Below are 25,344 nucleotides of genomic sequence, written 5' to 3' on the forward strand. Positions count from 1 at the left end.
GGCCTCCCAAAGTGCTGGGATTACAGGTGTGAACCATTGTGCCTGGCCTCCTTATCTCTTTCAGCCTCTTCTGCATAATTTCCTCCCTTTATCAGTGGTTCACTCAGGATGATTTCCTCATATCTGTCTTCTAGTTTACTAATTCTCTTTTTTGCTGTGTCTTTGCTGTTTTAGCTATTCATTATGATTTTAATTTTGGTGGCTACATTTAATATCTAGAAGTTGTATTTATTTCTTTTTCAAATCTATCTGCTCTTTGGATGTCGTGTCCTGTTTTTTTATTGCTGTTCCTATGCTTTATCTGTTTCATAATTTCAGTCATGTTTTATGACTAACCTTTTCTGATTATTGTATTTCATATGTGCACATTATCAATTGTTGAATCTGCATACTGACTCTCTTTCATGGTTGGTTGTTCCTTTGTGTGATTTGTAATTTTTTATCATGGGCTTATCATTAGTGGAAGTTCTGCTAGATTATATGTTTGTCTTTGGAGTAGTTTTGCATTTGCTTTTTGCTATCATTGAAGTAGGAAAAAATTGAAACAAATTTTAGTATACGTTTCTTCACTTGGGGTTGCTGTACTTTATTGATGGTAGAAATTCAGACCCTGTTCATGCTTGTGGCAAGTCAGGGTGTTGATTTCTCTAAGTTGACTTTTATTTTTCTCTCAGCTGCTGTCCATGCAGATAGAAAACTTATTTGCTGTTTCACCAGGGGAGAGATTTTCTTTTTCCTATTTTATGGACAAAGCTGTCCTTCAGTGCTCTAAGATACATTAAGGTAGCTCAGTTTTTCCCTCATTGCAGTCTACAGAACCACATCTCCTATTCCTCAGTAGACTATCCCAGCATCATTGCCCACTTACTGCTCCAGCTTTGAGTTCCTTTTTCTTTTCTGGCACCATGGGATTTCTCTGTTTAGAAAGATTGGTCGTATATTAAAATTTTTTTTGTAATTTAGCATGTCTATGTTTTTATGGAAGGGCATAGGCCTATGTACGTCAGCTCAGTCTAATAAATTTTGTTTATTTAGTGTGGGAGAGCTTTAACTTCAAATTTTTAATTAAATTCATTATACAGTAGAAAGCTATTAGCATAATATGTGACAAACTTCTAATATCTGGGTTGCCAGTTGGAAATAGTGGCAATTGTCTTTTCCATGTGATCTTTTTTCCTCTACTATTTTATTTTAATTGTAATATATACTCTGGATTAGTGCGTTTTTTGACCCATATGGATGAAGAAGATCAAAGTGACAAAAAGGAGACTTCAGAACCTGAATTTTCAATAACAGAAAATTATTCTGGTCAGAAAACCTGTGTGTTTCCTACTGCCGATTCAGCTGTCAGCCTTTCCAGTTCCAGTGATCAGAATACTACTTCTCCTGGTATTGTTCTTTACTTTTTCATTTACACATACTCTTATTCTCCATTATAATGTTACTGAACATGATTTACTGGGAATACAGTTATGAAAGGTTTGTGAAGTCATTTTGTAATATTTATTTTAGGGGAAGGGTAGTTAAAATTTTTGCTAGTCACATGAAGAACTGTGACATCTTGTCACCTTCCTAAGACATACTGCAATTATGTATCATATCTTGGTGTAACTTATTAATATGAAATATATAGCAACTGGAATTACTGTAATAGTTGATTTTTACAAAAATTGAAAAATTAAAACTCTTCCAATTATAAGAACTTTGAATTTTAATTTGAAAACAAAATAGTAGCCATCATGTCTTGAGCCTCTACCATGTGCCAAACATCACTGTTTTATATGCATAGATTCTGGTTTAAGCCTGATCTATGAGGTGTAGACACTATTATTATCTCCATTTTACAGTTGAGGAGATTGAGATTTAGAAGGATTTAGTGCCACTTTTTGTTTTATTTCATTTGGAGGTAGCAATTAAAACTGTTATTCTTTAGTCCTAATGAATATACTTTGTCCTATGAATAATAGAACATAGTAAATACATCAGTTCAATCACTGACAGTGGCTTGGAAATATTTTTTTTTCTCAGATATTGATGGTCAATTAAAATGATTTTACTGAGTGTTTAGTATATGTTCTATTACCATTATTAAAGTGATATAAACAGTAAAAGTGCTATTTTAAATGGCATTACTGTTACTTAAATAAAAGAAAACCTATTAAGAAGCTGACTTTAAATCTTGTAATTATTTTCTCAGTTCTTTCTAGATGCCATGTGTGTTTTAGTCGTCAACATATGGGGATAATAATTTCCACTTCACAAAGTTGTGAAGACTGAGTATCATATATAAAGCATCTGAGAATCTTGTTTTATTTTCTTGGTCACTGATAGCTTTTCTCTTCTCTTCTCTGGGGAGGATTGACAAATGAGGTTAAACAGGACTCATATGGCTAGATGGTAGAGGGTTCTAATTATATCTGAGAAGTTTACACTCCATTTTATACTTGGGAACATGGGAGAATTCCAAGCAGAGAAGTAAAACAAGGAGGTTTTGAGGAAAAATAGAATGGAGGCATAGAGACCACTGAGGAGGCTACTAAAATCTGACCTGGGAAATAATGAGGGCCTGGCTAGTGTTGTGGGAAAGAAATAGAAGAAACGAGATATTTTGAATTAGTAACTGATGGTACTCAGTGATTAGGTGGGTAAAAGAGGAGGAGAGGGGGAACGTGGTTGTTTAGTGTTGCCAGAGTCTAAGGCAAAGGTATAACTAGGTCTGATGTCAAAGCCTAGACTCCAGTCTTTTGGCTTCCCTGAGCCACATTGGAAGAAGAATTGTCTTGGGCCACACATAAAATACACTAACACTAACAATAGCTGATGAGCTAGAAAAAAAAAAAAGTCCATGCATAAATCTCATAATGTTTTAAGAACGTTTACTTGGTAATAAACAGGTACTGTGGCCGTGGGTTAGTGATCCTGGGTTACTAATAGGAGAAAGGGCAACTTGTTACTTACCAACCTTTGATGACAAACACTTCAACCTTTAACCCAAGAGGTCACCATCTTCGCTAATCTCACCTACTTCCCCATATGCAGCCCAGTCGTTATTGGAAGAGAATCCTTCAAGCTTTTTTTCGTGAATAGGCCAGCAGGGGCCTCTCAAATACTGATAGAAAGTGTCTCTTTAATGGACCTTCTCTTTCCTAAGTACATAGGATTAATATCTTCTTCTACCTAGTAAAAAGCTATAAGGGGTAGTACTATTACTATTACGCTAATCTTAGATTTATGTGAAATATTTCTCTCTTAGTTAAATTGAATTAGTTGCTCTTAACCCACAAATGCCCAGATTCTGAGAACGAAAATAAAATCCTTGATTTGGAGGTTAATAAATTAAATAGAACAATATGTTTTCAAGAAAACAGGTATTTCATATTAAAACCATGTGAATGTGTAAGTCTTAGGGACAGATTTGGTTTATCTCAAGATAATAAAATCTTAAGGAATATTTTTTGAGAAGAGATGTCAGAACACTTTTCCCTATATTAATTCAGTCCTGTTTTTAGAATTAAACATATAGAAGAATTAAACATTTAGAATGAAACATATAGAAGACTGAATAGATTAAGTGTTTTTCTCTGAAGACATATAGTTAATACTGGACAAGACTTAAAAATTATATTTTGGGACACATTCTTACAGGTAAATTGCTTCTCGGATTTAAATAAGATATTTTCTAAAATATATTACTTTCAGATCACCAGAGATTTGTTTTTTGTTTGTGTATATTTTATAAAGTAAATTGCACTCCAGTACTCTAAACTGTGTACTAAGCAAAGAAGGGTTGTGCCTTCTGACATATTACACTGAGTACTCAGGATAGAAAAAGTAATAATCTTATACTGGCTGGGTGCGATGGCCCATGCCTGTAATCCAAGCACTTTGGGAGGCCAAGGCAGGTGAATCACTTGAGCTCAGGAGTTCGAGACCAACCTGGGCAACATAGCAAGACCCCGTGTCTACAAAAAATACAAAAATTAGCCTGCATTGCGGCACACACCTGTAATCCCAGCCATTCAGGAGGTTAAGGTGGGAGGTTTGCTTGAGCCCGGAGGCAGAGGTTGTAGTATGCCATGACCATGTCCCTGCACTTAGCCTGGGTGACAGAGTGAGACATGGTCTCAAAAAATATGTAGACAGTATTCACTATCAGATAGCATATTCAGGAAGAGGATAAATATGCTGTAAATATATATCTATAAACCAATTTGGAAGTTTAAAAGCATTTTAATTTAATTTCTGGTTATATAATTTATAAATTAGATTAACAATTGAAAGCAAAAAAAACCCCGAAATTTTTATTAATAATGATTTTTTTTTTAGGTATGAATAGCAATGATGAATTGTGTGAGAGGTAAATATCTTAAGAGTTAATTCACAATTTTCTTTAAAGTTGGGTGTAGATAGTGAAAATTTTGTTGTTCATATGTGTGTGAATTTTTACATTATATATATCTTTGTGGTTTAAAGGAATATAAGTTTTCATTGGGTATGGAATATTTTTAAGAAATTGAGGATTGTTATATCCCTTACTGTTTTAGCACAAGTAGTTAGAATTCAATAGACTATATTTACTACATTTTCTTATATAAATATGGATTAAATTTAAACAGACAGAATCTATAGGGGTTTTCTTCTGGACCATATGTTTCCTTTTTAAAGAAAATCTACCAAGTCATTACTTTTTGTTGATTAGTCTTTTTCACTGAGAGATACTAGAATTACAGAAATAGAAGAAACAGTAGATATATGTTTATCATTTTGTGTTCATTTGTTACATGTTTATTTTTGCTTAATGTAATTAAGTTGTAGATACTGATTTATATTTCTTAAATTACATTTGCAAATGAAGTGTTTCAGTACATCCGCTCCAGATGACTGGATTGACTGATATTGCAGACATTATTGATGACCTTATAATTAAAGACGGAGTTTCCAGTGAAGAACTTGGCTTAACAGAACAAGCTATGGGCACCTCCAGGTAATCATTGAATAATTCATTTTTAACCTGTTTAAAATGCTTCTCATTCAAGAATGTTCAAAATTTGTCATATTTTAATGTGATTTTTATGAAACAAATCTGAAGCTTAGAATAGATTTTTTTTTCATGTTTTGTTATGTATATGTGTCATTCTTCCCTTTTCTCTAACAATATATAGTATATAACTGTATCCTGTGGGTTTTCCCAAGAATCACTCTAAGTACAACATACATTTAATCCTGTCTCTTACTAGAAGTAATTAATGATTAGCTCATAGCACTTTACCCTAAAATTAACCCTTAGAATACATTTTAAATAGGCTTTCTGATCTATCATGCAAATGGAAAACAAAAAGGATCAGGGGCTGCTGTTTTTATATCAGATAAAACAGACTTTAAACCAACAGCAGTAAAAAAGGACAAAGAAAGGGACATAATGATAAAGAGTTCAATTCAACAAGAAGACTTAACTATCCTAAATATATAAGCATACAACATTGGAGCACCTAGACTCATAAAATAAGTAGTTATAGACCTATGAAACTATTTAGGCAACCACGTAGTAATAGTGGGGGACTTCAACACCCCAATGACAAAGTTGGACATATCATCAAAGCAGAAAACTAACAAATTCTGGAATTAAATTAGACACTTGAGCAATTGAACCTAATAAACATCTGTAGAACGCTCCACCCATCAACCACAGAATATACATTCTTTTCATCTGCACACGGAATATACTCCAAGATCGACCAAATGCTTGGCCTTAAAGCAAGTCTCAATAAATTAAAAAAAAAAAACAACAACCCTGATATCTGACTGATATGGTTTGGCTGTGTCCCCATCCAAATCTCATCTGGAATTGTAGTTCCCATAATTCCCATGTGTCATGGGAGGGAACAGGTGGAGATAATTGAATCATGGGGACAATTTGCCCCTTCCTGTTCTCATGCTAGTGAGTGAGTTCTCACAAGAACTGATGGTATTATAAGGGGCTTCCCCCTTCAGTGGGCACTCATTCTTCTCCTTCCCGCCATTATGTGAAGAAGGACGTGTTTGCTTCCCCTTCTGCCATGATTGTAAGTTTCCTGAGGCCTCCCCAGCCATGCTGAACTGTGAGTTAATTACACCTCTTTTGTTTATAAATTGTTCAGTCTCAGGTATGTCTTATTTAGCAGTGTAAGAACACACTAATATAGTAAATTGGTACTGCAGAGAGTGGGGTGCTACTGTAAAAATACCTGAAAATGTGGAAGCGACTTTGGAACTGGGTAACAGGCAGAGGTTGGAACAGTTTGTAGGACTCAGAAGAAGACAGGAAGATGTGGGAAAGTTTGGAACTTCCTAGAGACGTGTTGAATGGCTTTGACCAAAAGCCTGATAGCAATATGGACAATAACGTCCAGGCTGAGGTGGTCTCAGATGGAGAAGAGGAACTTGTTGGGAACTGGAGAAGGTGATTCTTATTATGTTTTAGCAAGGAGACTGGTAGCATTTTGCCTCTGTCCTAGAGATTTGTGGAACTTTGAACTTGAGAGAGATTATTTAGGGTATCCAGTGGAAGAAATTTCTAAGTGGCAAAGCATTCAAGAGGAAGCAGAGCATGAAAGTTTGGAAAATTTGCAGGCTGACAGTGCAATATAAAAGAAAAACCCATTTTCTGGGGAGAAATCAAGCTCAGTGCAGAAATTTCCGTAAATAATGAGAAGCCAAATTTTAGTCACCAAGACCATGGGGAAAATATCTCCAGGGCATGTCAGAGACCTTCATGGCAGTCCCTCCCATCACAGGCCCAGAGGCCTAGGAGGGAAAAATGGTTTCCTGGGCCAGGCCCAGGCCCTCCTTGCTGTGTGCAGCCTAGGGACTTGGTGCCCTGCATCCTATCCTCTCTAGCTGTGGCTAGAAGGCACCAAGATACAGCTTGGGCTGTGGCTTCAGAAGGTGTAAGCCCTAAGCCTTGGCAGCCTCCACGTGGTGTTGAGCTTGTGGGTGAATAGAAGTCAAGAATTGAAGTTTGGGAACCTCCTCGTAGATTTCAGAGGATGTATGGAAAAGCCAGGCAGAAGTTTGTTGCAAGGGTATAGCTATCATGGAGAACCTCTGCTAGGGCAGTGTGGGAGGGAAATGTGGGGTTGGAGCCCCCACACAAATTCCCTTCTGGGGCACTGCCTAGTGGAGCTGTGAGAAGAGGGCCATCGTCCTTCAGACCCCAGAATGGTAGATTTACGGACAGCTTGCACCATGTGCCTGGAAAAGTCACAGACAATGCCGGCTGTGAAAGCAGCTGGGACAGAGGGCTGTACCCTGCAAAGCCACAGGGACAGAGCTGTCCAAGACCATGGGAACCCACCTCTTGCATCAGCATGACCTGGATGTGAGACATGGAGTCAAAGAAGATCATTTTGGAACTTTAAGGTTTAATGACTGCCCTATTGGATTTTGGACTTGTATGAGGCTGATAGCCCCTTTGTTTTGGCTAATTTCTCCTATTTGGACCAGGTATTTTTACCCAATGCCTGTACCTCCATTGTATCTAGGAAGTAACTAAATTGCTTTTGATATTACAGGCAGGAGGGACTTGCCTTGTTTCAGATGAGACTTTGGACTTGGACTTTTGAGTTAATGCTAGAATGAGTTAAGACCGTGGGGGACTGTTGGAAGGACATGATTGTGTTTTGAATTATGAGGACATGAGATTTGGAAAGGGCCGGGGAAGAATGATATGGTCTGATTGTTTCCTCATCCACATCTCATCTTGAATTGTAGTTCCCATAATCCCCGCATGTTGGTGGAGATAATTTAATCACGGAGGTGGTTTGCCCCATCCTGTTCTCGTGATAGTAAAAACACTATTTCACGAGATCTGTTGGGGGTTTTTTTGTTTTATTTATTTTTTTTTTTTTGAGACAGAGTCTCGCTCTGTTGCCAGGCTGGAGTGCCATGGTGTGATCTCAGCTCACTGCAACCTCTGACTCCCTGGTTCAAATTATTCCTGCCTCAGCCTCCCGAGTAGCTGGGATTACAGGCACGTGCCACCACGTCAAGCTAATTTTTATATTTTTAGTAGAGACAGGGTTTCACCATGTTGGCCAGGATGGTCTCAATCTGCTGACCTTGTGATCCGCCCACCTCGACTTCCCAAAGTGCTGGGATTACAGGTGTGAGCCACCGCACCTGGCCAATCTGATGGTTTTATAAGGGACTTCCCCCTTTGCTGGGCACTCATTCTTCTCCTTCCTGCCACCATGTGGAGAAGGACATGTTTGCTTCCCCTTCCGCGATGATTATAAGTTTCTTGAGGCCTCCCCAGCCATGCTTAACTGTGACTTAATTAAACCTCTTTCCTTTATAAATTATCCAATCTCAGGTATGTCTCTATTAGCAGTGTGAGAACAGACTAATACACATACCAACCATACTTTCAGATCATAGAAGCATAAAAATAGAAATCAATACCAAGAAGACCTCTCAAAACCATACTATTACATGGAAATTAAACAACTTGCTCCTGAATGACTTTTGGGTAAACAATGAAATTAAGGCAAAAATCAGAAAATTATTTGAAATAAATGTAAACGAAGACACAACATACCAAAATCTCTGGGATGCAGCAAAAGCACCATTGTGAGGAAAATTTAGAGGCTGGGCACGGTGGCTCACATCTGTAATCCCAGCACTTTGGGAGGCTGAGGCGGGTGGATCACCTGAGGTTGGGAGTTGGAGACCAGCCTGACCAACATGGAGAAACCCCATCTCTACTAAAAATACAAAATTAGCTGGGCATGGTGGCACATGCCTGTAATCCCAGCTACTCGGGAGGCTGAGGCAGGAGAAGCACTTGAACCTGGGAGGCAGAGGTTGTGGCAAGCCAAGATCACGCCATTGCACTCCAGCCTGGGCAACAAGAGCAAAACTTTCTCAAAAAAAAAAAAAAAAAAATGGAAAGTTTATAGCACTAAACACCTATATCAAAAAGTTAGAATGATTTCAAATTAGTAATCTAACATCACGCCTAGAGGAACTAGAAAAACAAGAACAAATTAACCCCAGAGCTAGCAAAAGAAAATAAGTAACTAAAATCAGAGCAGAAGTGAACAAAATCGAGAACCAAAAATCCATATAAAGAATCAACAATACCAAAAGTTGGTTATTAGAAAGGATAAACTAGATTGATAGACCACCAGCTACATTAACAAAGAAAAAAAGAGAGAAGATCCAAATAAGCACAATCAGAAAACAACAAAGGTGACATTACAACCGATCCCACAGAAATACAAAAGATCCTCAGAGACTTTTATGAACGCCTGTATGCACAAAGTAGAAAATCTAGAGGAAATGGATAAATTCCTGGAAACACACAACCCCTCAACATTGAATCAGGAAGAAATTTGAAACCCTGAACAGACCAATATGAAGTCCTGAAATGGAATCAGTAATAAAAAACCCACCAACCAATAAAAGCCCCAGACCAGATGGATTCACAGCCAAATTCTGCCAGACATAAAAGAAGAACTGGTGGGAATTCTACTGAAACTCTTTTAAAAAATCAAGGAGGACAGACTCCTCCCCAATCATTCTATGAAGGTGACATCACCCTGATACCAAAACCTGGCGAAGACCCAAGGAAAAAATAAAGCTACAGGCCAATATTCCTGATGAATATAGAAGTAAAAAATCTTCAACAAAATATAGCAAACCGAAAACAGCACATCAAATTGTGGTGATTGTTAATTCACCATAATCAAGTAGGCCTCATTTCTAGGATGCAAGATTGGTTCAACATACACAAATCAATAAATGTGATTAATAGCCATTTATGACAAACCCACAGCCAACATCTTACTGAACGGGCAAAAGCTGGAAGCATTCACCTTAAGAACTGGTACAAAACAAGAATGCTTAATCTTACCACTTCTATTTAACACAGTACTGGAAGTCCTAGCCAGAGGAATCAGGTAAGAGAAGTAAACGTAAGGCATCCAAATAGGAAAATAAGAATTCAGATTATCTCTTTTCTATGACAGTATGATTCTATACCTAGAAAACCTAAAGACTCCTCCAAAAGCCACCTAGAACTGATAAATGACTTCAGTAAAGTTTCAGGATACAAAATCAATGTACAAAAATCAGTAGCATTTCTATGCACCAGTAACATTCAAGCTGAGAACCAAAGCAAGAATGCAGTCCCATTTACAACAGACACACACACATACACACACACACACACACACACACACACACCTCTAACCAAAGAGGTGAGAGATCTCAGCAAGGAGAACTACAAAACACTTCTGAAAGAAATGGCAGGTGACATAAAAACATAGAAAACATCCCATGCTCACAGAAGAATCAATATCCTTAAAATGACCATACTGCCCAAAGCAATCTATAGATTCAACACTATTTCTATCAAGCTACCAATATCATTTTAAACAGAATTAGAAAAAAAAACTATTCTAAAATTCATATGGAACCAAAACAGGGTCCAAATGGCCAAAGCAATCCTGAGTAAAAAGAGCAAAGCCAGAGTCATCATGTTACCTGCCTTCAAATTATACAAGGTTACACTAACCAAAACAGCATGGTACTGGTACAAAGATGGACATACAGACCAATGGAACAGAATAGAGAACTCAGAAATAAAGTTGCATACCTACAGCCATCTGATCTTTGACAAAGTTGACAAAAATTAGGGGGAAAGGCAGGGGAAATGACTCCCTATAAAGGTTGTGAGAGAACTGGTTAGCCATACGCAGAAGAATGAAACTGGACCCCTACCTTTCACCATATACAAAAATTAACACAAGATGGATAAAACATTTAAATATAAGACCTCAAACCATAAGAATCCTAGAAGAAACTTAGGAAATACCATTCTGGACACTGGCCTTGGGAAAGAATTTATGACTAAGTTCTCAAAAGCAGTTGTAACAAAAACAAAAATTGACAAGTGGGATGTAATTAAAGAGCTTCTGCACAGCAAAATAATCAACAGAGTAAACAGACAGCCTACAGAATGGGAGAAAATATTCACAACCTTTGCATCCAACAATGATCTAATATGCAGAATCTACAAAGAACTTGAACAATTGGGCTGGGCGCGGTGGCTCAACGCCTGTAATCCCAGCACTTCGGGAGTCCAAGGCGGGCGGATTACAAGGTCAGGAGATTGAGACCATCCTGGCTAACATGGTGAAACCCCGTCACTACTGAAAAATACAAAAAAATTAGCCGGGCGTGGTGGCGGGCGCCTGTAGTCCCAGCTACTCGGGAGGCTGAGGCAGGAGAATGGCGTGAACTTGGGAGGTGGAGCTTGCAGTGAGCCGAGATTGCGCCACTGCACTCCAGCCTGGGCGACAGAGCAAGACTCTGTCTCAAAAAAAAAAAAAAAAAAAAAAAACTTGAACAATCGAATAAGCAAAGAACAACTAGATTAAAAAGTGGGCAAAGACATTACAAACACTTCTCGAAGTCATTTTGTTTTCAAAAGAAGTTATTATTGAACTTATTAAGACCTCATTATTTTCTGGTAACAATATTTTTCTATTACCAGAAAATATTGTACAAAAAGGAAAAAGGATTCCACTAATTTCTATTTAATTATTTTAATTTCTATTATTCGATGTATCTGCTGTATTATATATAACCTTATATTAAGACCATGTTAAACCCTAACTTCCTAAACTAATGCATTTAGTTACCTTCAGTTGTTTTGTTAAGTTAATGATCGTGTTAACAATAATCTATTAAATGTCAATAATTAGAATAAAAATTAAATATTGACTGGATGCGATAGCTCACACCTGTAATCTCAGCACTTTTGAGGCTGAGGTGGGAGGATCATTTGAGCTCAGGAGTTTGAGACCAGCCTGGGCAATGTAGCGAAACCTCATCTCTATAAAAATATTTGGCCTGGCGCGGTGGCTCACGCCTATAATCCCAGCACTTTGGGAGGCTGAGTTGGGCGGATCAGGAGGTCAGGAGTTCGAGACCAGCCTGTCCAACGTGACAAAACCCCGTCTCTACTGAAAATACAAAAAATTAGCTGGGTGTGGTAGTGGGCACCTGTAATCCCATCTACTTCGGAGGCTGAGGCAGGAGAATCGCTTGAGCCTGGGAGGTGGAGGTTGCAGTGAGCCAAGACCATGCCACTGCACTCCAGCCTGGGTGACTAGAGCGAAACTCCGTCTCAAAAAAAAAATTTTTTTTTTACTAAAAAAAAATTAAATACGGTTTCTGCTCTTGGAGATAGAGCTCTAAGACCAAGTTATATCAGTGTTTGTGGGAGCTCAGGGGAAGAAAGTCAGTGAAAGAAGGCAATCACAGTAGTTCTTGTATTTATAAGTGAAGGGCAAGGAATTAGATGTAGCTAGAGTTTGTGCATTAGAAGGGGAGAGTGAGACTAGCTGACTGTGAAGACCAGAGGGAATCACTGAGTTCAACCTATTGACACGCAGTAGGGTGTGGTAGAAAGTGCTTTTTTTCTTTTCATTTTGCTTCAGGGGAAAACCGATTTAATATCTACCAACCTCCCCATCCCCCAAATAACTGCATTCTGTGATTTCAACTTTTCTTTCAATTCTGAATCCTGTTTTCTCCACTTATAAAAGGAAAGTTATCAAAAACAAAGGAAGGTTATCAAAAACAAAATACGTTGGCAAAGTACTCATCACTTCTTCGACTTACATTTTTACTGCCGTGAAACTATTTCTGTATGTTCTTCTATCCAGACAGACATTCACTGCAGCCTATAACGTGAAAGATGCAAGCAAGGATATATAACTGTTTCAGTGAACAGATTTGGTGAAGTGCCTTCTGTTTTAGCACTTTAAGTTTATCCATTTTGTTGACTTCTGACATTCCATTTTTCCTAGATTGGAGGAAAGATCTGTTTATGCAGTTCGTTTTTAAAATGTGCCAATGCCTGCACATTAAGATTTTTAAAAATAAAATTGTATAAAACATATAATGTATTGGTCTTTTAGGGGGAATTAGATGCATCACCACTGTATTACACTTTATCACAACTGTATTACAGCTTCATCAACATTAACGGGTTTGCTTTCATGACGCTTCTGAGGAATTGGTTCTTTTTGCAGAGGTTCAAGAGAAAGGGCTTTTGAGAAGTTTAGTTCCTTTTGTATATTTACAAATGCTTTATTAACATTGTTAACTTTTCATCATTCATAACGTTTATTTTAAGATGAGTAGTAACTGGCTTTGCTTTGTTTTTAGCCTTATAAAGTTGTTTTGGCTGACCATGTGACATACGTTCCTGGACTTCTGCCCTCTTAATTTGTTCTTGGCCATTGTCTTTGATACTCACATGCAGGTTCTTTTTTTTTTTTTAATTAATTTCCATAGGTTTTGGGGGAACAGGTGGTATTTGGTTACATGAGTAAGTTCTTCAGTGATGATTTGTGAGATTTTGGTGCACCCATCAACCTGAACAGTATGTACTGTACCCAATTTGTAGTCTTTATTCCTCACCCACCTCCCACCCTTTCTCCCAAGTCCCTGAAGTTCATTGTTATCATTCTTATGCCTTTGCCTCCTCATAGCTTATGAGTGAGAGCATACAATGTTTGGTTTTCCATTCCTGAGTTATTTCACTTAGGATAATGGTCTCCAATTCCATCCAGGTTGCTGCGAATGCCACGAATGCCGTTATTTCATTCCTTTTTATGGCTGAATAGTATGACATGGTGTATATGTGTACCACAATTTCTTTATCCACTCATCGCTTGATGGGCATTTGGGCTGGTTCCATATTTTTGCAATTGCGAATTGTGCTGCTATAAACATGTGTGTGCAAGTATCTTTTTCATATAATGACTTCTTTTCCTCTGGGTAGATACCCAGTAGTGGGATTGCTGGATCAAATGGTAGTTCTACTTTTAGTTCTTTAAGGAATATCCACACTGTTTTCCATAGTGGTTGTACTAGTTTACATTCCCACCAGCAGTGTAAAAATGTTCCCTTTTAACCGCATCCCTGCCAACATCTATTATTTTTTGATGTTTTGATTATGTCCATTCTTGCAGAAGATGGCATTGCATTGTGGTTTTTTATTTGCATTTCCCTGATCATTAGCGATGTTGAGCATTTTTTCATATGTTTGTTGGCCATTTGTATATCTCCTTTTGTGAATTGTCTCGTCATGCCTTAACTCTATTGTTTTGATGGAATTTTTTTTTCTTGCTTATTTGTTTGAGTTCCTTGTATATTCTGGATATTAGTGTCTAGAAGGGTTTTTCTGATGTTATCTTCTAGAATTTTTATGGTTTCAGGTATTAGATTTAAGTCCTTGATACATCTTGAGTTGATTTTTGTATAAGGTGAGAGATGAGGATCCAGTTTTATTCTTCTACATGTGGCTTGCCAATTATCCCAGCACCATTTGTTGAATAGAGTGTCCTTCCCCCTTTATGTTTTTGTTTGTTTTGTCGAAGATCAGTTGGCTGTAAGTATTTGGGTTTATTTCTGGGTTCTCTATTCTGTTCCATTGGTCTACGTGCCTATTTTTATACCAGTACCATGCTGTTTTGGTGACTATGGCCTTATAGTATAGTTTGAAGTCATAATGTGATGCCTCCAGATTTATTCTTTTTGCTTTGTCTTGCTTTGGCTGTACAGGCTCTTTTTTGGTTCCATATGAATTTTAGGATTGTCTTTTCCAGTTCTGTGAAGAATGATGATTTTTTTTGTTTGTTTGTTTGTTTTTGACAGAGTTGCCCAGGCTGGAGTACAGTGGCACAATCTCAGCTCACTGCAACCTCTGCCTCCTGGGTTCAAGCAATTTTTCTGCCTCAGCCTCCCTAGTAGCTGGGATTACAGGTCCGTGCCACCACACCCAGCTAATTTGTTCATTTTTAATAGAGATGGGTTTTTGCCATGTTGGCCAGGCTGGTCTTGAGCTCCTGACCTCAGGTGATCCACCCATCTCGGCCCCTCCCAAAGTGCTGGGATTACAGGTGTGAGCCACCGTTCCTGGCCCTTATGGTGGTATTTTGATAGGAATTGCATTGAATTTGTAGATTGCTTTTGGCAATATGGTCATTTTCACAATATTGATTCTACCCATCCATGAGCATGGGATATGTTTCCATTTGTATTGTTATTTGTGATTTCTTTCAGCAGTGATACATGCATTCAGGTCCTTAAGCTCCAGGTGACACCATCTGCACGCAGCACAGGGCTTTAAGATACAAATTAGAGCCAGTTAGAAGACTTACTTTAGTAGTTTAGAGATGAGGTGATCAGAATGGAGAGTGTAGGGTAATAGGTGTAAGTAAACATTTGGAGGCTATCAGGTGGTAAGAGTGACAGCTTTTTTACTTGGGTGACTGAGTTGATGGTGATTTATTTAGCAGGATAAAGAATACAGGGGCAACATAGGGAAACCCCATCTCTACCAAAAATACAAAAATTAGCCAGTCTCATAACCCAATCTCAAAAAAAATTTTTTGTAATAAAAATATCTTTTAAATCCTGTATTCTGTTAATTGTGCTTCCTTCCCTGAGAAGGACATAATATATCTTTTGTTTGTTTGTTTGTTTTTTGAGACAGGATCTCACTCTGTCACCCAGGCTGGGGTGCAGTGGCACAATCATGGCTTACTGCAGCCTCAACTTCCCCAGGCTTAAGTGATTCTCCCACCTTAGCCTCCAAGTAGCTGTGACCACAGATGTGTGCCACTGCACCCAGCTAATTTTTATAGTTTTGGTAGAGATGAGATTTCAAAAACACAAATAAATAAATAAATAAATTTAATTAAATAATGGCTGGGCTCGGTGGCTCATGCCTATAATCCCAGCATTTTGGGAGGCCGAGGTGGGCGGATCACCTGAGGTCAGGAGTTCGAGACCAGCCTGACTAACATGGTGAAACCCCGTTTCTACTAAAAATGCAAAAAGCCGGGCGTGGTGGTGCAAGCCTGTAATCTCAGCTACTCGGGAGGCTGAGGCAGGAGAATCGCTTAAACCCGGGAGGCAGAGGTTGCAGTGAGCCAAGATCGTGCCATTACACTCCAGCCTGAGCAACAAGAGCGAAACTCCATCTCCAAAAAAAAAAAAAAAAAAAAAAAAAATTAAATGAAACAGAGAATGCAGTTTTAGATTATAAGGTGGCAGAAGAACATCCAGAACATCGAGTGGTAATATTCATCGGTATATTAGTTTTAAGTCCTCTGCAAAGCAGGTGGGATTTTGATGAGCAAGAGATTTATTTGGAGAAATGCCTGTAAGGGAAAAAGGGAGGATGCCATAAAATTGGGGACAACTATCATACTGCAGTGCTGATGTAGATCTGACCCTGTGCTGGGGGTCCCCAAGATCACCTCCAGTTCAGAAATCACCTAGGAGGATGCACAGAACTCAGCAAATAGTCGTTTTCATGGCTATAATTTATCCTAACAGGAGGCAAAAGGTACATGGAGTAAATTCCAAGGAAAATGAGGCACCAGCTTCTAAGAGTCTTTTCCCAGTGGGGTCGCACAGAATGCACTTAATTCCTCCAGTAACAAGTTGTGACAACATGTGTGAAATGTCTACCAGGCAAGCCCATTAGAAATTCAGTGCCTGGGGTTTTATTGGGGAGATACTGCCTGCCATGTATTAAGATTCCAGAGTCTCAAAAGGAAAGCAGATATTCAGAATAAACTGTATTGTTTGTATTTGTGACTGGCCTTCTGTTTAGGAGGGTGTCTTTTTCAATCACTGGGTGATGCATCTGTCTCAAGTCCCCATCTTTTAAAAAAAAAACTTTTTAAAATTTTCTTTTTTGGAGATGGAGGTTTGCTATTTTGCCCAAGCTGGGCTTGAATTCACGATTGTCCCACTTCAGCCTCCCAAGTAGCTGGGACTACAGGTGCATGCCACTGCACCTTGCCCCAAATCCCCATTTTGCACCACCCGTTTTCTCAGACCACTCCTACTGCATGTGTGTTAGTTCAGATCCTCCAAGAAGCAGAAGCTAAGGTTGGATTAGCTGTAGAAGAGATTTACTGGGGAAAATGCTTGTGAGAGGATGGCGGAGTGCAGGGAAGAAGTAAGGAGAAGCATCAGACTATGATGCAGCTCTCAGCCCTCCCTGTAAAGGAGAGGGAAAGAGGGTAGGGGAGACAGAGTCTCAGTGCACTGTGTAGTTTTAAGAATGTTTCAGCCAGGTCAATGGTAAAACCTCAGGCCAAGTCACCCACAGAGTCACCTGTGTCTTGCAGCAATGGGCCTTTCACAGTATCCCTGCCATGCTTAGTCCATTAATTTGGGCCAGACTATGGAAAGTGTGGCATGAACCTAAGCATGGGAGTAGATCCATAAGGGCAGCTGTTGGAAGTCATCTCTGTGTTACAATTTTTTTGTTTTTTTGAGACAGTCTCCCTCTGTCACCCAGGCTGGAATGCAGTGGCACAGTCACTGCTCACTGCAGCTTCGACCTCCCAGGCTCAAGTGATCCTCCCACCCACCTCAGCGTCCTGAGTAGCTGGGATTTCAGGCATGTGCCATTCAACCTGGCTAATTTTTTTTTTTTTTAATAGAGATGACATCTCATCATCTTGCCCAGGCTGGTCTTGAACTCCTGGGCTAAAGCAGTCTGCCTGCCTTGGCCTCCCAGAGTTCTGGGATTACAGGTGTGAGCCACTGAGCCCAGCCCTGTATTAGAAGTTTTGAAAGTGATAGAGATAGTGCAGGGAATAAGTTATATTAATAGATAAAGAAGTGGAAACCTCCCCATTTTACATGATGTGTTTATTATGCATTGCATACCTGTATCAAAATATCTCATGTACTCTATAAATATATACATGTACTATGTACCCACAAAATTAAAAAGTTTAAAAAAAGTCAAAAGGAGAACCTTTAAGATATTAATTTTGAAGCAGTGAGCAGAGAAGAAAGGAGCCAATGCAGAAGGCTATATAGTTTTCTGAGAGTTAGGAAAAGACTTAGGTAAGATAGAGTTTAAAGAAGAAGGGAAAATCGAGTTTAAGGTAAATGTTATAAAGAAGTTGTTAGCTTTCTGAGTCCATTTTCAGTGGAGTTCAGGTAACAAATTGGAGTGAGTTGACTAGAGAACATAAGTATATACTACTTTTGAAGATGGGGCAAAATATTTCCGGATAAATAGTGTTTAGTCATGATATATCTTATCTGCTTAACAAATTTAAAAGCAAATGATGTCTTGCTTGTTAAATTTCTCAGAATTCAGCATTATTCTGGCAGACATTCACAAAGAACTGACAAGGAAAGAAGAGAGATTCAAGCCTGGATGAAAAGAAAACGAAAAGAAAGAATGGCAAAGTACTTAAATGAGCTGGCAGAAAAGAGAGGGCAAGAACATGATCCTTTCTGTCCCAGAAGCAATCCAGTAAGTCTGCCATGTCAAGGGTAATGGAATTACAGAATATGTGTAATTACTTTCCTGGCAAAATTTTAAGAAAAAGATTAACATAATTTGGATACATTTGTAATTTGGCATATAGAAAAGTAAATGTTTTACGTAAGTCAGGAAAAGTTAATAAATTATCTTAAAATGTTGCAGCATATTGTGCTAACCAAGTTATACTGAATTATCTTAAATATTTTCTTGTCCCCCAGGCTAATGATGGCTATAGCATTTTAACAAGAGGAGGAGGTTGAGTGATTGGGTGACCAATTGGAGTTGTTCCTTTAATTTTCAATGAGAGTCATTGGCAGTTGCGACAACCAACTATGTGTATTAAAGCCATTTTAAAAACTCACTCTTCTATGCCTGCTCCCTTACTTAGTTTATAAAATTTATTTGCTTAGAAAACTTTGGGAGACCAAAGTGAGAGGATCACTTGTGACCAAGAGTTGAGAGCATCCTGGGCAATATCATGAGATCTCATCTCTACAAAAGAAAAAAAAAAAAATTAGCCAGGTGTGGTAGTACACACCTGTAGTCCCAGCTACTCTAGAGGCTGAGGCAGGAGGATCATTTGAGCCCAGAAGTTTGAGACTGTATTGAGCTATGATCACACCACTGCACTCCAGCCTGGGAGACAAAGGGCGACCCTGTGTCTACAAATAAAGCAAAAGCTAACAAATAAAAAACCCTTCAATTTTCTGTTCATAAGTTACCTACAAAGAATACAAAAAAAATTATTGTCCAGTCATGTATCAACAGAACAATGTCACTTCTGTGTGTGTGGTTTTTGTTTTTTTAACTGTTTTTAAAACTCAGCATTTATTTACTGAGCTCTAAATACAGACATCACCAGGCTAGGTCAGGTATATTTTTCTTCAGATGGTAAAACAAAGCACTATTACTTTGATAGTCACATTACTATGAAAATTACATTTAGATTACAGTTTATCTTTTACTTTGTAATCTGAAATAAAATACAATATCCCTTCATTTTTTTCAGCATCATTAGGATAACAAATTCTTTAGGTGAATTTTTCAGATAAACTGTTCCATTAAAACGCCAAATGGTGCAAAAGTAGGTGAACTATTGTTTAAAGTGTGCAATTTACTTACCTGTCTCTGAAAAGAGCATATTGGTGTTAACGTAACGTTTTCTTGATAGCCCAGGAGACATGGTAGTGACCTTCAGGGCTACTGAGGTACCTGACCAGAATCTTAAAGTGTGTGCATGTGTGTTTGAGAGAGACTGTGTGTGTGTGTGTGTGTGTGTATGTGTGTGTGTGTGTGTGTATGTGTATGTTCCCCTAGCCTAATGTAGAATGGGTTCTGACATTACCTTCTCGCTGTCAGTGAAGTAAATACCCAAGATTGTTAGAATTGTGTCCAAATTTAGAATAAATTGGCTAGGAATAGTGGCTCATGTCTGTAATCCCAGCACTTTGGGAGCCCATGATAGGAGGATCACCTGAGGCCAGGAGTTCAAGACCAGCCTAGGCAACATAGTGAGACCTTGTCTCTACAAAAAAAAAATAAGAAAATGAAAATTTAGCCAGATGTGGTGGCACATGCCTGTAGTCCTAACTACTCAAGGTAAGAAGATCACTTGTGCCCAGTTGAGAAGATCATGCCCCTGCACTCCTGTCTGGGCAACAGAGTGCACTCTTGTCTCAAAATAAGTAAACTCTAAGGGTTTAAGAACTGCTTGGTTTATAGATTTTGTGGTCTCATTCAAGATTGCAAACACTTTTTTTGTTTTGTTTTTTAACTTCTATTTGGGTAAAGGGATGGGATTAGTGAGGTGTTAATGTAATTAAAATTTTCATTTGAATTTCTATTAGAAATCAACAAGACTTTTAATTTGCTAGTGACAACTTCTCCACAGGACCTTGAAAAAGTGAATTTACTTCTGAGTGTCCATTTTTATATACATAATTGTGTGTGAAAAGAACCTCACATGTAACTCACACCAATAGTTCTTAATGTTCTGGAATAATACGTATGTGTCTGACGTTTGTTGTTTGCCTTCTGGTGTATAACTTGAAGAGTTTATGAGTCACAGTCAATTCACTGTAGTAGGTTTCTGATAAACATTTTAAAACATAAAAATGATAATTTTAAATGTCTAATTTCTGCTTTATTAACAAGCTCTTGGTGAGGTTAATTACAGGATTGAGTACAAAGCATAGGTGCTTCCACCTAAAATGTTCCTACTTTCCATTTTTAGTGCAGCCAAATAAGGTTCTCTCCTAATTAATTCAATAAAATATATTAATTGAACTAGTAAAATAGATTTTGCCTTCCATTTATTAAATTGGTTTATTATTTTTATTTATTTATTTATTTATTTTTTTGAAACGGAGCCTTGCTCTGTTGCCCAGGCTGGAGTGCAGTGGCGCGATCTCAGCTCACTGCAGCCTCCGCCTCCCAGGTAGCTGAGATTACAGGCGTGTGCCACATGCCCAGCTAATTTTTGTATTTTTAGTAGAGACGAGGTTTCACCATGTTGGCCAGGCTGGTCATGAACTCCTGACCTCAGGTGATCCGCCCGCCGCAGCCTCCCTAAATTGGTTTTTACTTTAATTACATGATGTTTTAATTTAACATTTTTATGTTTTATGCTAGAGTAGGAAGCTTCATCAAACATGACAGTGTTTTGTACTGTTTCCTAAATAACAGAATTATGTGTAATGGTTTAATTATTTGGATTGAACAATAATGAACCAACTGGGTATTTCTTATGCAGCTTTACATGACTTCAAGGGAAATAAGGCTGAGACAAAAGATGAAGCATGAAAAAGACAGGTGAGTTTGGTAGCTGTAACCCTGTGTATTCTCTCTAACTTCCTTAGCTGAGGCATAGATTAATGCCTTAGGAATTCTGTTTTCACAATAGTCTCTTTTTTGTCAATAAACAGAGTTATGGGAGTTATCACTGCAAGGAAAATGATGAGACTCACTAGCCTTTTTTCAAATTTGCTTTCAAATATTATGTGTTTCATTCAGTTTTTATGACTTGTATTTCTGCTGTTCTCCCTTTCCCAACCCAGATATTTACATGCATTTGGGAAATACTCCAGAGACCATAACTACAAGTACCTTTAATAATACTGCCTAATCATTTTCAGAAATCTGATGAATAGAAGGATGTTAGAAGTGCTGAAGAAAGAAAATGCTAAGTGAAATTAGCCGGGCATGGTGGCCAGGCGCCTGTAATCCCAGCTACTCGGGAGCCTGAGGCAGGAGAATTGCTTGAACTCGGGAGGCGGAGGTTGCAGTGAGCCGAGATCACGCCATTGCAATCCAGCCTGGGTGACAAGAGTGAAACTCCGTCTCAAAAAAAAAAAACAAAAACAGAACATGCTAGGTGATCTTCAAACACTATATTTCCTCTGGATAGATGAACTGAAAGTGACTCTTAATAAATGATGCTTAATTCTTTGTCTACAGATTGCTGCTCTCTGAACACTATAGTCGTCGAATCTCACAAGCATACGGTCTGATGAATGAATTGTTATCTGAGTCAGTACAGCTACCAACTCTACCACAGAAACCATTGCCTAACAAACCCAGCCCTACTCAGTCTTCCAGATGTCGACACTGCCCTTCTCCAAGAGGGTAAGACAAGGTTTCACATGCCATTTGGCAAGATAACGTCAGGCCTGATAAGAAGAAATGTAGCACTTTCGTGACCTAAGTTCAGTGCATTTGCATTTACCCTGCTTAGAGTTATGATGATAAAGTAAAGGAAAAAAAGTAGCCTCATAATCATGAGGTCTTTATACATTGATAGAATCACCAAGGAAAAAGGCAAAAATTGTGTTATATTTCTCACTAAGCTTACAGAGCATTTAGGTATTCCAGAAGTATGAAATTTGGTATCTGTGCAGTCCTGTTTTATTTAGTTGTTGTTAATATTTGCCTCCGTAATTTGCCTTCTAACTGCTCATCCTATTTTCCCATGTGTCATCTTCTGTCTTTCAGAAACAGCCAGTCCCCAGCTGCTTACCACTTCCCTTTCTGCTACCCGCCCCAGACCTGCCCAGTTATGCTTATTCAGCTGTAGCTACTGTTATGTATTTTACTTTAATCACCTGCAGAGGGGTTACATATGAGTTAATTAGGCAGGAATTAACTAAACATAGAATGCTGAAGAAAACTACCCAAGTATAAAATTTCTTATATATGGTCAACAAACATGCAAAGTTCTATTAATATCTGTTGGTGATCATAGGGTGAACATGAATTGGAGTACAGTGTTGTTAAGCATCAACACATTTGACAAAATAAATTATTAGAATTGTAAACATAATCACATAATTTAAGAGCCTAGAGGAGATACTACCAACACAAACCCAGATGTAATCAGATCATCTGTGTGTGTAGTGTAGAGTTTACTTCAAATACCAAAGATTCCCGTTGAGACTTTTCTAGAATAAAGCAGGGATTAAATACATATATAACTGCCCAATATATGGAGAATTTGAAATGGAGAGTGAGATAACCACAAAAAAGTTTTGTGAAAAAAAATGAGGTTTGAGGTATGAGATACAAAGAATAATTTGTTGAGAGTTATATGTTAAGTGCATCACTGAGGTACAGACTAGGCAGTATCAAGTGAATATAATCTGAGCTATATTTTGGTCTGTTTTTTCCTTAAAGTAACAGGGTCTTGCTCTGTCACCCAGGCTGGAGTGCAGTGGCATTCACAGGTGCAATCATGGCACACCACAGCCTCGACTCTCTGGGTTCCAGTGATCCTCCTGTCCCACCCTCGCCAGTAGCTGGGGCTATAGGCTTGCACTACTGTGCCCAGCTTAATTTGGGCTTTTTGAAATGTTAAAGTTTATCGCTGATATGAGATTCTAGGAATGTAATAATTATGTGATTTCCACTATAGAGAGAATCAACACGGTCACAGTTTTCTAATAAATCGACCTGGAAAAGTCAAATATATGTCCAAACCGAGTTATATCCATAAGAGGAAGTCTTTTGGGCAACCTCAAGGCTCACCTTGGCCACATGGTAAGACTTAAAGCTTTTTTATAAATTGTCTGATTTGGACCTATTCCTTCTTGTCTCCAAAGTTGTGTTTTCATTAGTAAAAGGTATAAGTCTTAGTAAAAAGGAGTTCTGATTTGAACAGAAGGCGAGGCATTGATAAAGACTTAGCTGTAATTTTTTTTTTTTTTCTGCTTTGAAGTAAGGCCCTAGGAATCTTCCTAAATGAATGGCTTTTTTTTTCTTTTTCTTTTTGAGGCAGAGTCTCGCTCTGTCGCCCAGGCTGGAGTGCAGTGGCGAGATCTTGGCTCACTGCAAGCTCTGCCTCCCAGGTTCACGCCATTCTCCTGCCTCAGCCTCCCAAGTACCTGGAATTACAGGCGCCCACCACCACGCCCGGCTAATTTTTTGTATTTTTTTAGTAGAGACGGGGTTTCATTGTGTTAGCCAGGATGGTCTTGATCTCCTGACCTGGTGATCCACCCGCCCCGGCCTCCCAAAGTGCTGGGATTACAGGCGTGAGCCACCACGCCCGGCCTTGAATGGCTTTTTTTAATTTTTTATTTTTTTGAGATGGAGTTTCACTCTTGTTGCCCAGGCTGGAGTGCCAATGGTGTGACCTTGGCTCACCGCAACCTCTGCCTCCCAGGTTCAAGTGATTCTCCTGCCTCAGCCTCCCAAATAGCTGGGATTATAGGTATGCATCACCATGCCTGGCTAATTTTGTATTTTTAGAAGAGATGGGGTTTCTCCATGTTGGTCAGGCTGGTCTCGAACTCCCGACCTCAGGTGATCTGCCCACCTTGGCCTCCCAAAGTGCTGGGATTACAGGCATGAGCCACCACACCCAGCCGAATGGCTTTTTTTTAATAGCATTGAACAATCAGGGTATTAGTAGGGTATAACTTTTTTGGGAGTCTGTTTCTTTTGTATATCTGGCTAAAGATATAGGCATTTGAACAAATCAAGTTCTGATAGATTGCAGGATGAATACATCACAGAATAGGAATGCTAAGAAGCTCAGATTGAAATAATGTCATGTTTTTATCCTTTGAAAATGATTTTCCACATTTCAAGATATGTCCATTATTTACACCTTTCTTTAATTGTGCCATATTTGAGTTTTGATTACTAAAGTAAAACATAGTTATTTGTAACATATTTATATATTAACAACGTATTATAATAGCTGACATGTAGTATAAATGTATACATTAAAAAATGTAAAATAGGCCCGGCGCGGTGGCTCACGCCTGTAATCCCAGCACTTTGGGAGGCCGAGGTGGGCAGATCACAAGGTCAAGAGATTGAGACCATCTTGGCCAACATGGTGAAACCCCGTCTTTACTGAAAATACTAAAATTAGCTGGGCGTGGTGGTGTGCGCCTGTAGTCCCAGCTACTCTGGAGGCTGAGGCAGGAGAATTGCTTGAACCCAGGAGGCGGAGGTTGCAGTGAGCTGAGATCGCACCACTGCACTCCAGCTTGGCGACAGAGTGAGACTCTGTCTCAAAAAAAAGTAAAATAACAACTAATTATGTGGCAGGTTCTGTTTATGTTCTTTAATTACAACCCTGTGAGATAGGTGCTATTATGTTCCCACTTTAAAGACAAGGAAACCAAGTCAGAGAAAGCTTAAATAATTGCCCAAGATCATACAACTAGGAAGTGGTAGAGCCAAGATTTAATCCGAGGGTGGGTCTAGAGCCTACACACATAGAACCAACACTTCAGTATGCTGCCTCAATTTAGAAAATTGAAATTTCCATAAATCCCAATTCTTTAGATGAAACCCTTCGTGGTTTGGTTAGCTCTTGGCCTTTTTTTTTTTTTTTTTTTTGAGACACAGTGTGTTGCCCAGTCTGGAGTGCTGTGCCATGATCTTGGCTCACTGCAACCTTTGCCTCCTAGGCTCAAGAGCCATCTCCCACCTCAGCCTCCCGAGTAGCTGTGCTTATAGGCGTGTGCCACCAT

The 25,344-nt window shown here is 38.7% G+C and overlaps 1 protein-coding gene and 1 pseudogene across 16 annotated transcripts in view; one reads left to right on the plus strand and one right to left on the minus strand.

The window, feature by feature from the left end:
• The window catches only part of CPLANE1 (ciliogenesis and planar polarity effector complex subunit 1), a 142,857-nt gene that overhangs the window by 105,467 nt on the left and 12,046 nt on the right, over positions 1 to 25,344 (plus strand). For 15 of the 16 annotated variants that reach the window (XM_057302306.2, XM_008955980.5, XM_063604498.1 and 12 more), the window contains 7 exons: positions 1,219 to 1,389; positions 4,327 to 4,357; positions 4,856 to 4,984; positions 18,187 to 18,352; positions 21,117 to 21,175; positions 21,821 to 21,988; positions 23,271 to 23,395. In XM_057302306.2, coding sequence (XP_057158289.1) covers positions 1,219 to 1,389; positions 4,327 to 4,357; positions 4,856 to 4,984; positions 18,187 to 18,352; positions 21,117 to 21,175; positions 21,821 to 21,988; positions 23,271 to 23,395 — 849 coding nt within the window. Of the gene's footprint in view, positions 1 to 1,218; positions 1,390 to 4,326; positions 4,358 to 4,855; positions 4,985 to 18,186; positions 18,353 to 21,116; positions 21,176 to 21,498; positions 21,989 to 23,270; positions 23,396 to 25,344 lie in introns of those variants that run through there. The other variant, XM_063604505.1, reaches the window with a different exon arrangement.
• On the minus strand, positions 5,003 to 18,176 carry LOC129397786 (ribosomal biogenesis factor-like; annotated as a pseudogene).

This window comes from Pan paniscus, chromosome 4, assembly GCF_029289425.2.
Source record: "Pan paniscus chromosome 4, NHGRI_mPanPan1-v2.0_pri, whole genome shotgun sequence".
Classification (NCBI taxonomy): Eukaryota; Metazoa; Chordata; class Mammalia; order Primates; family Hominidae; genus Pan; species Pan paniscus.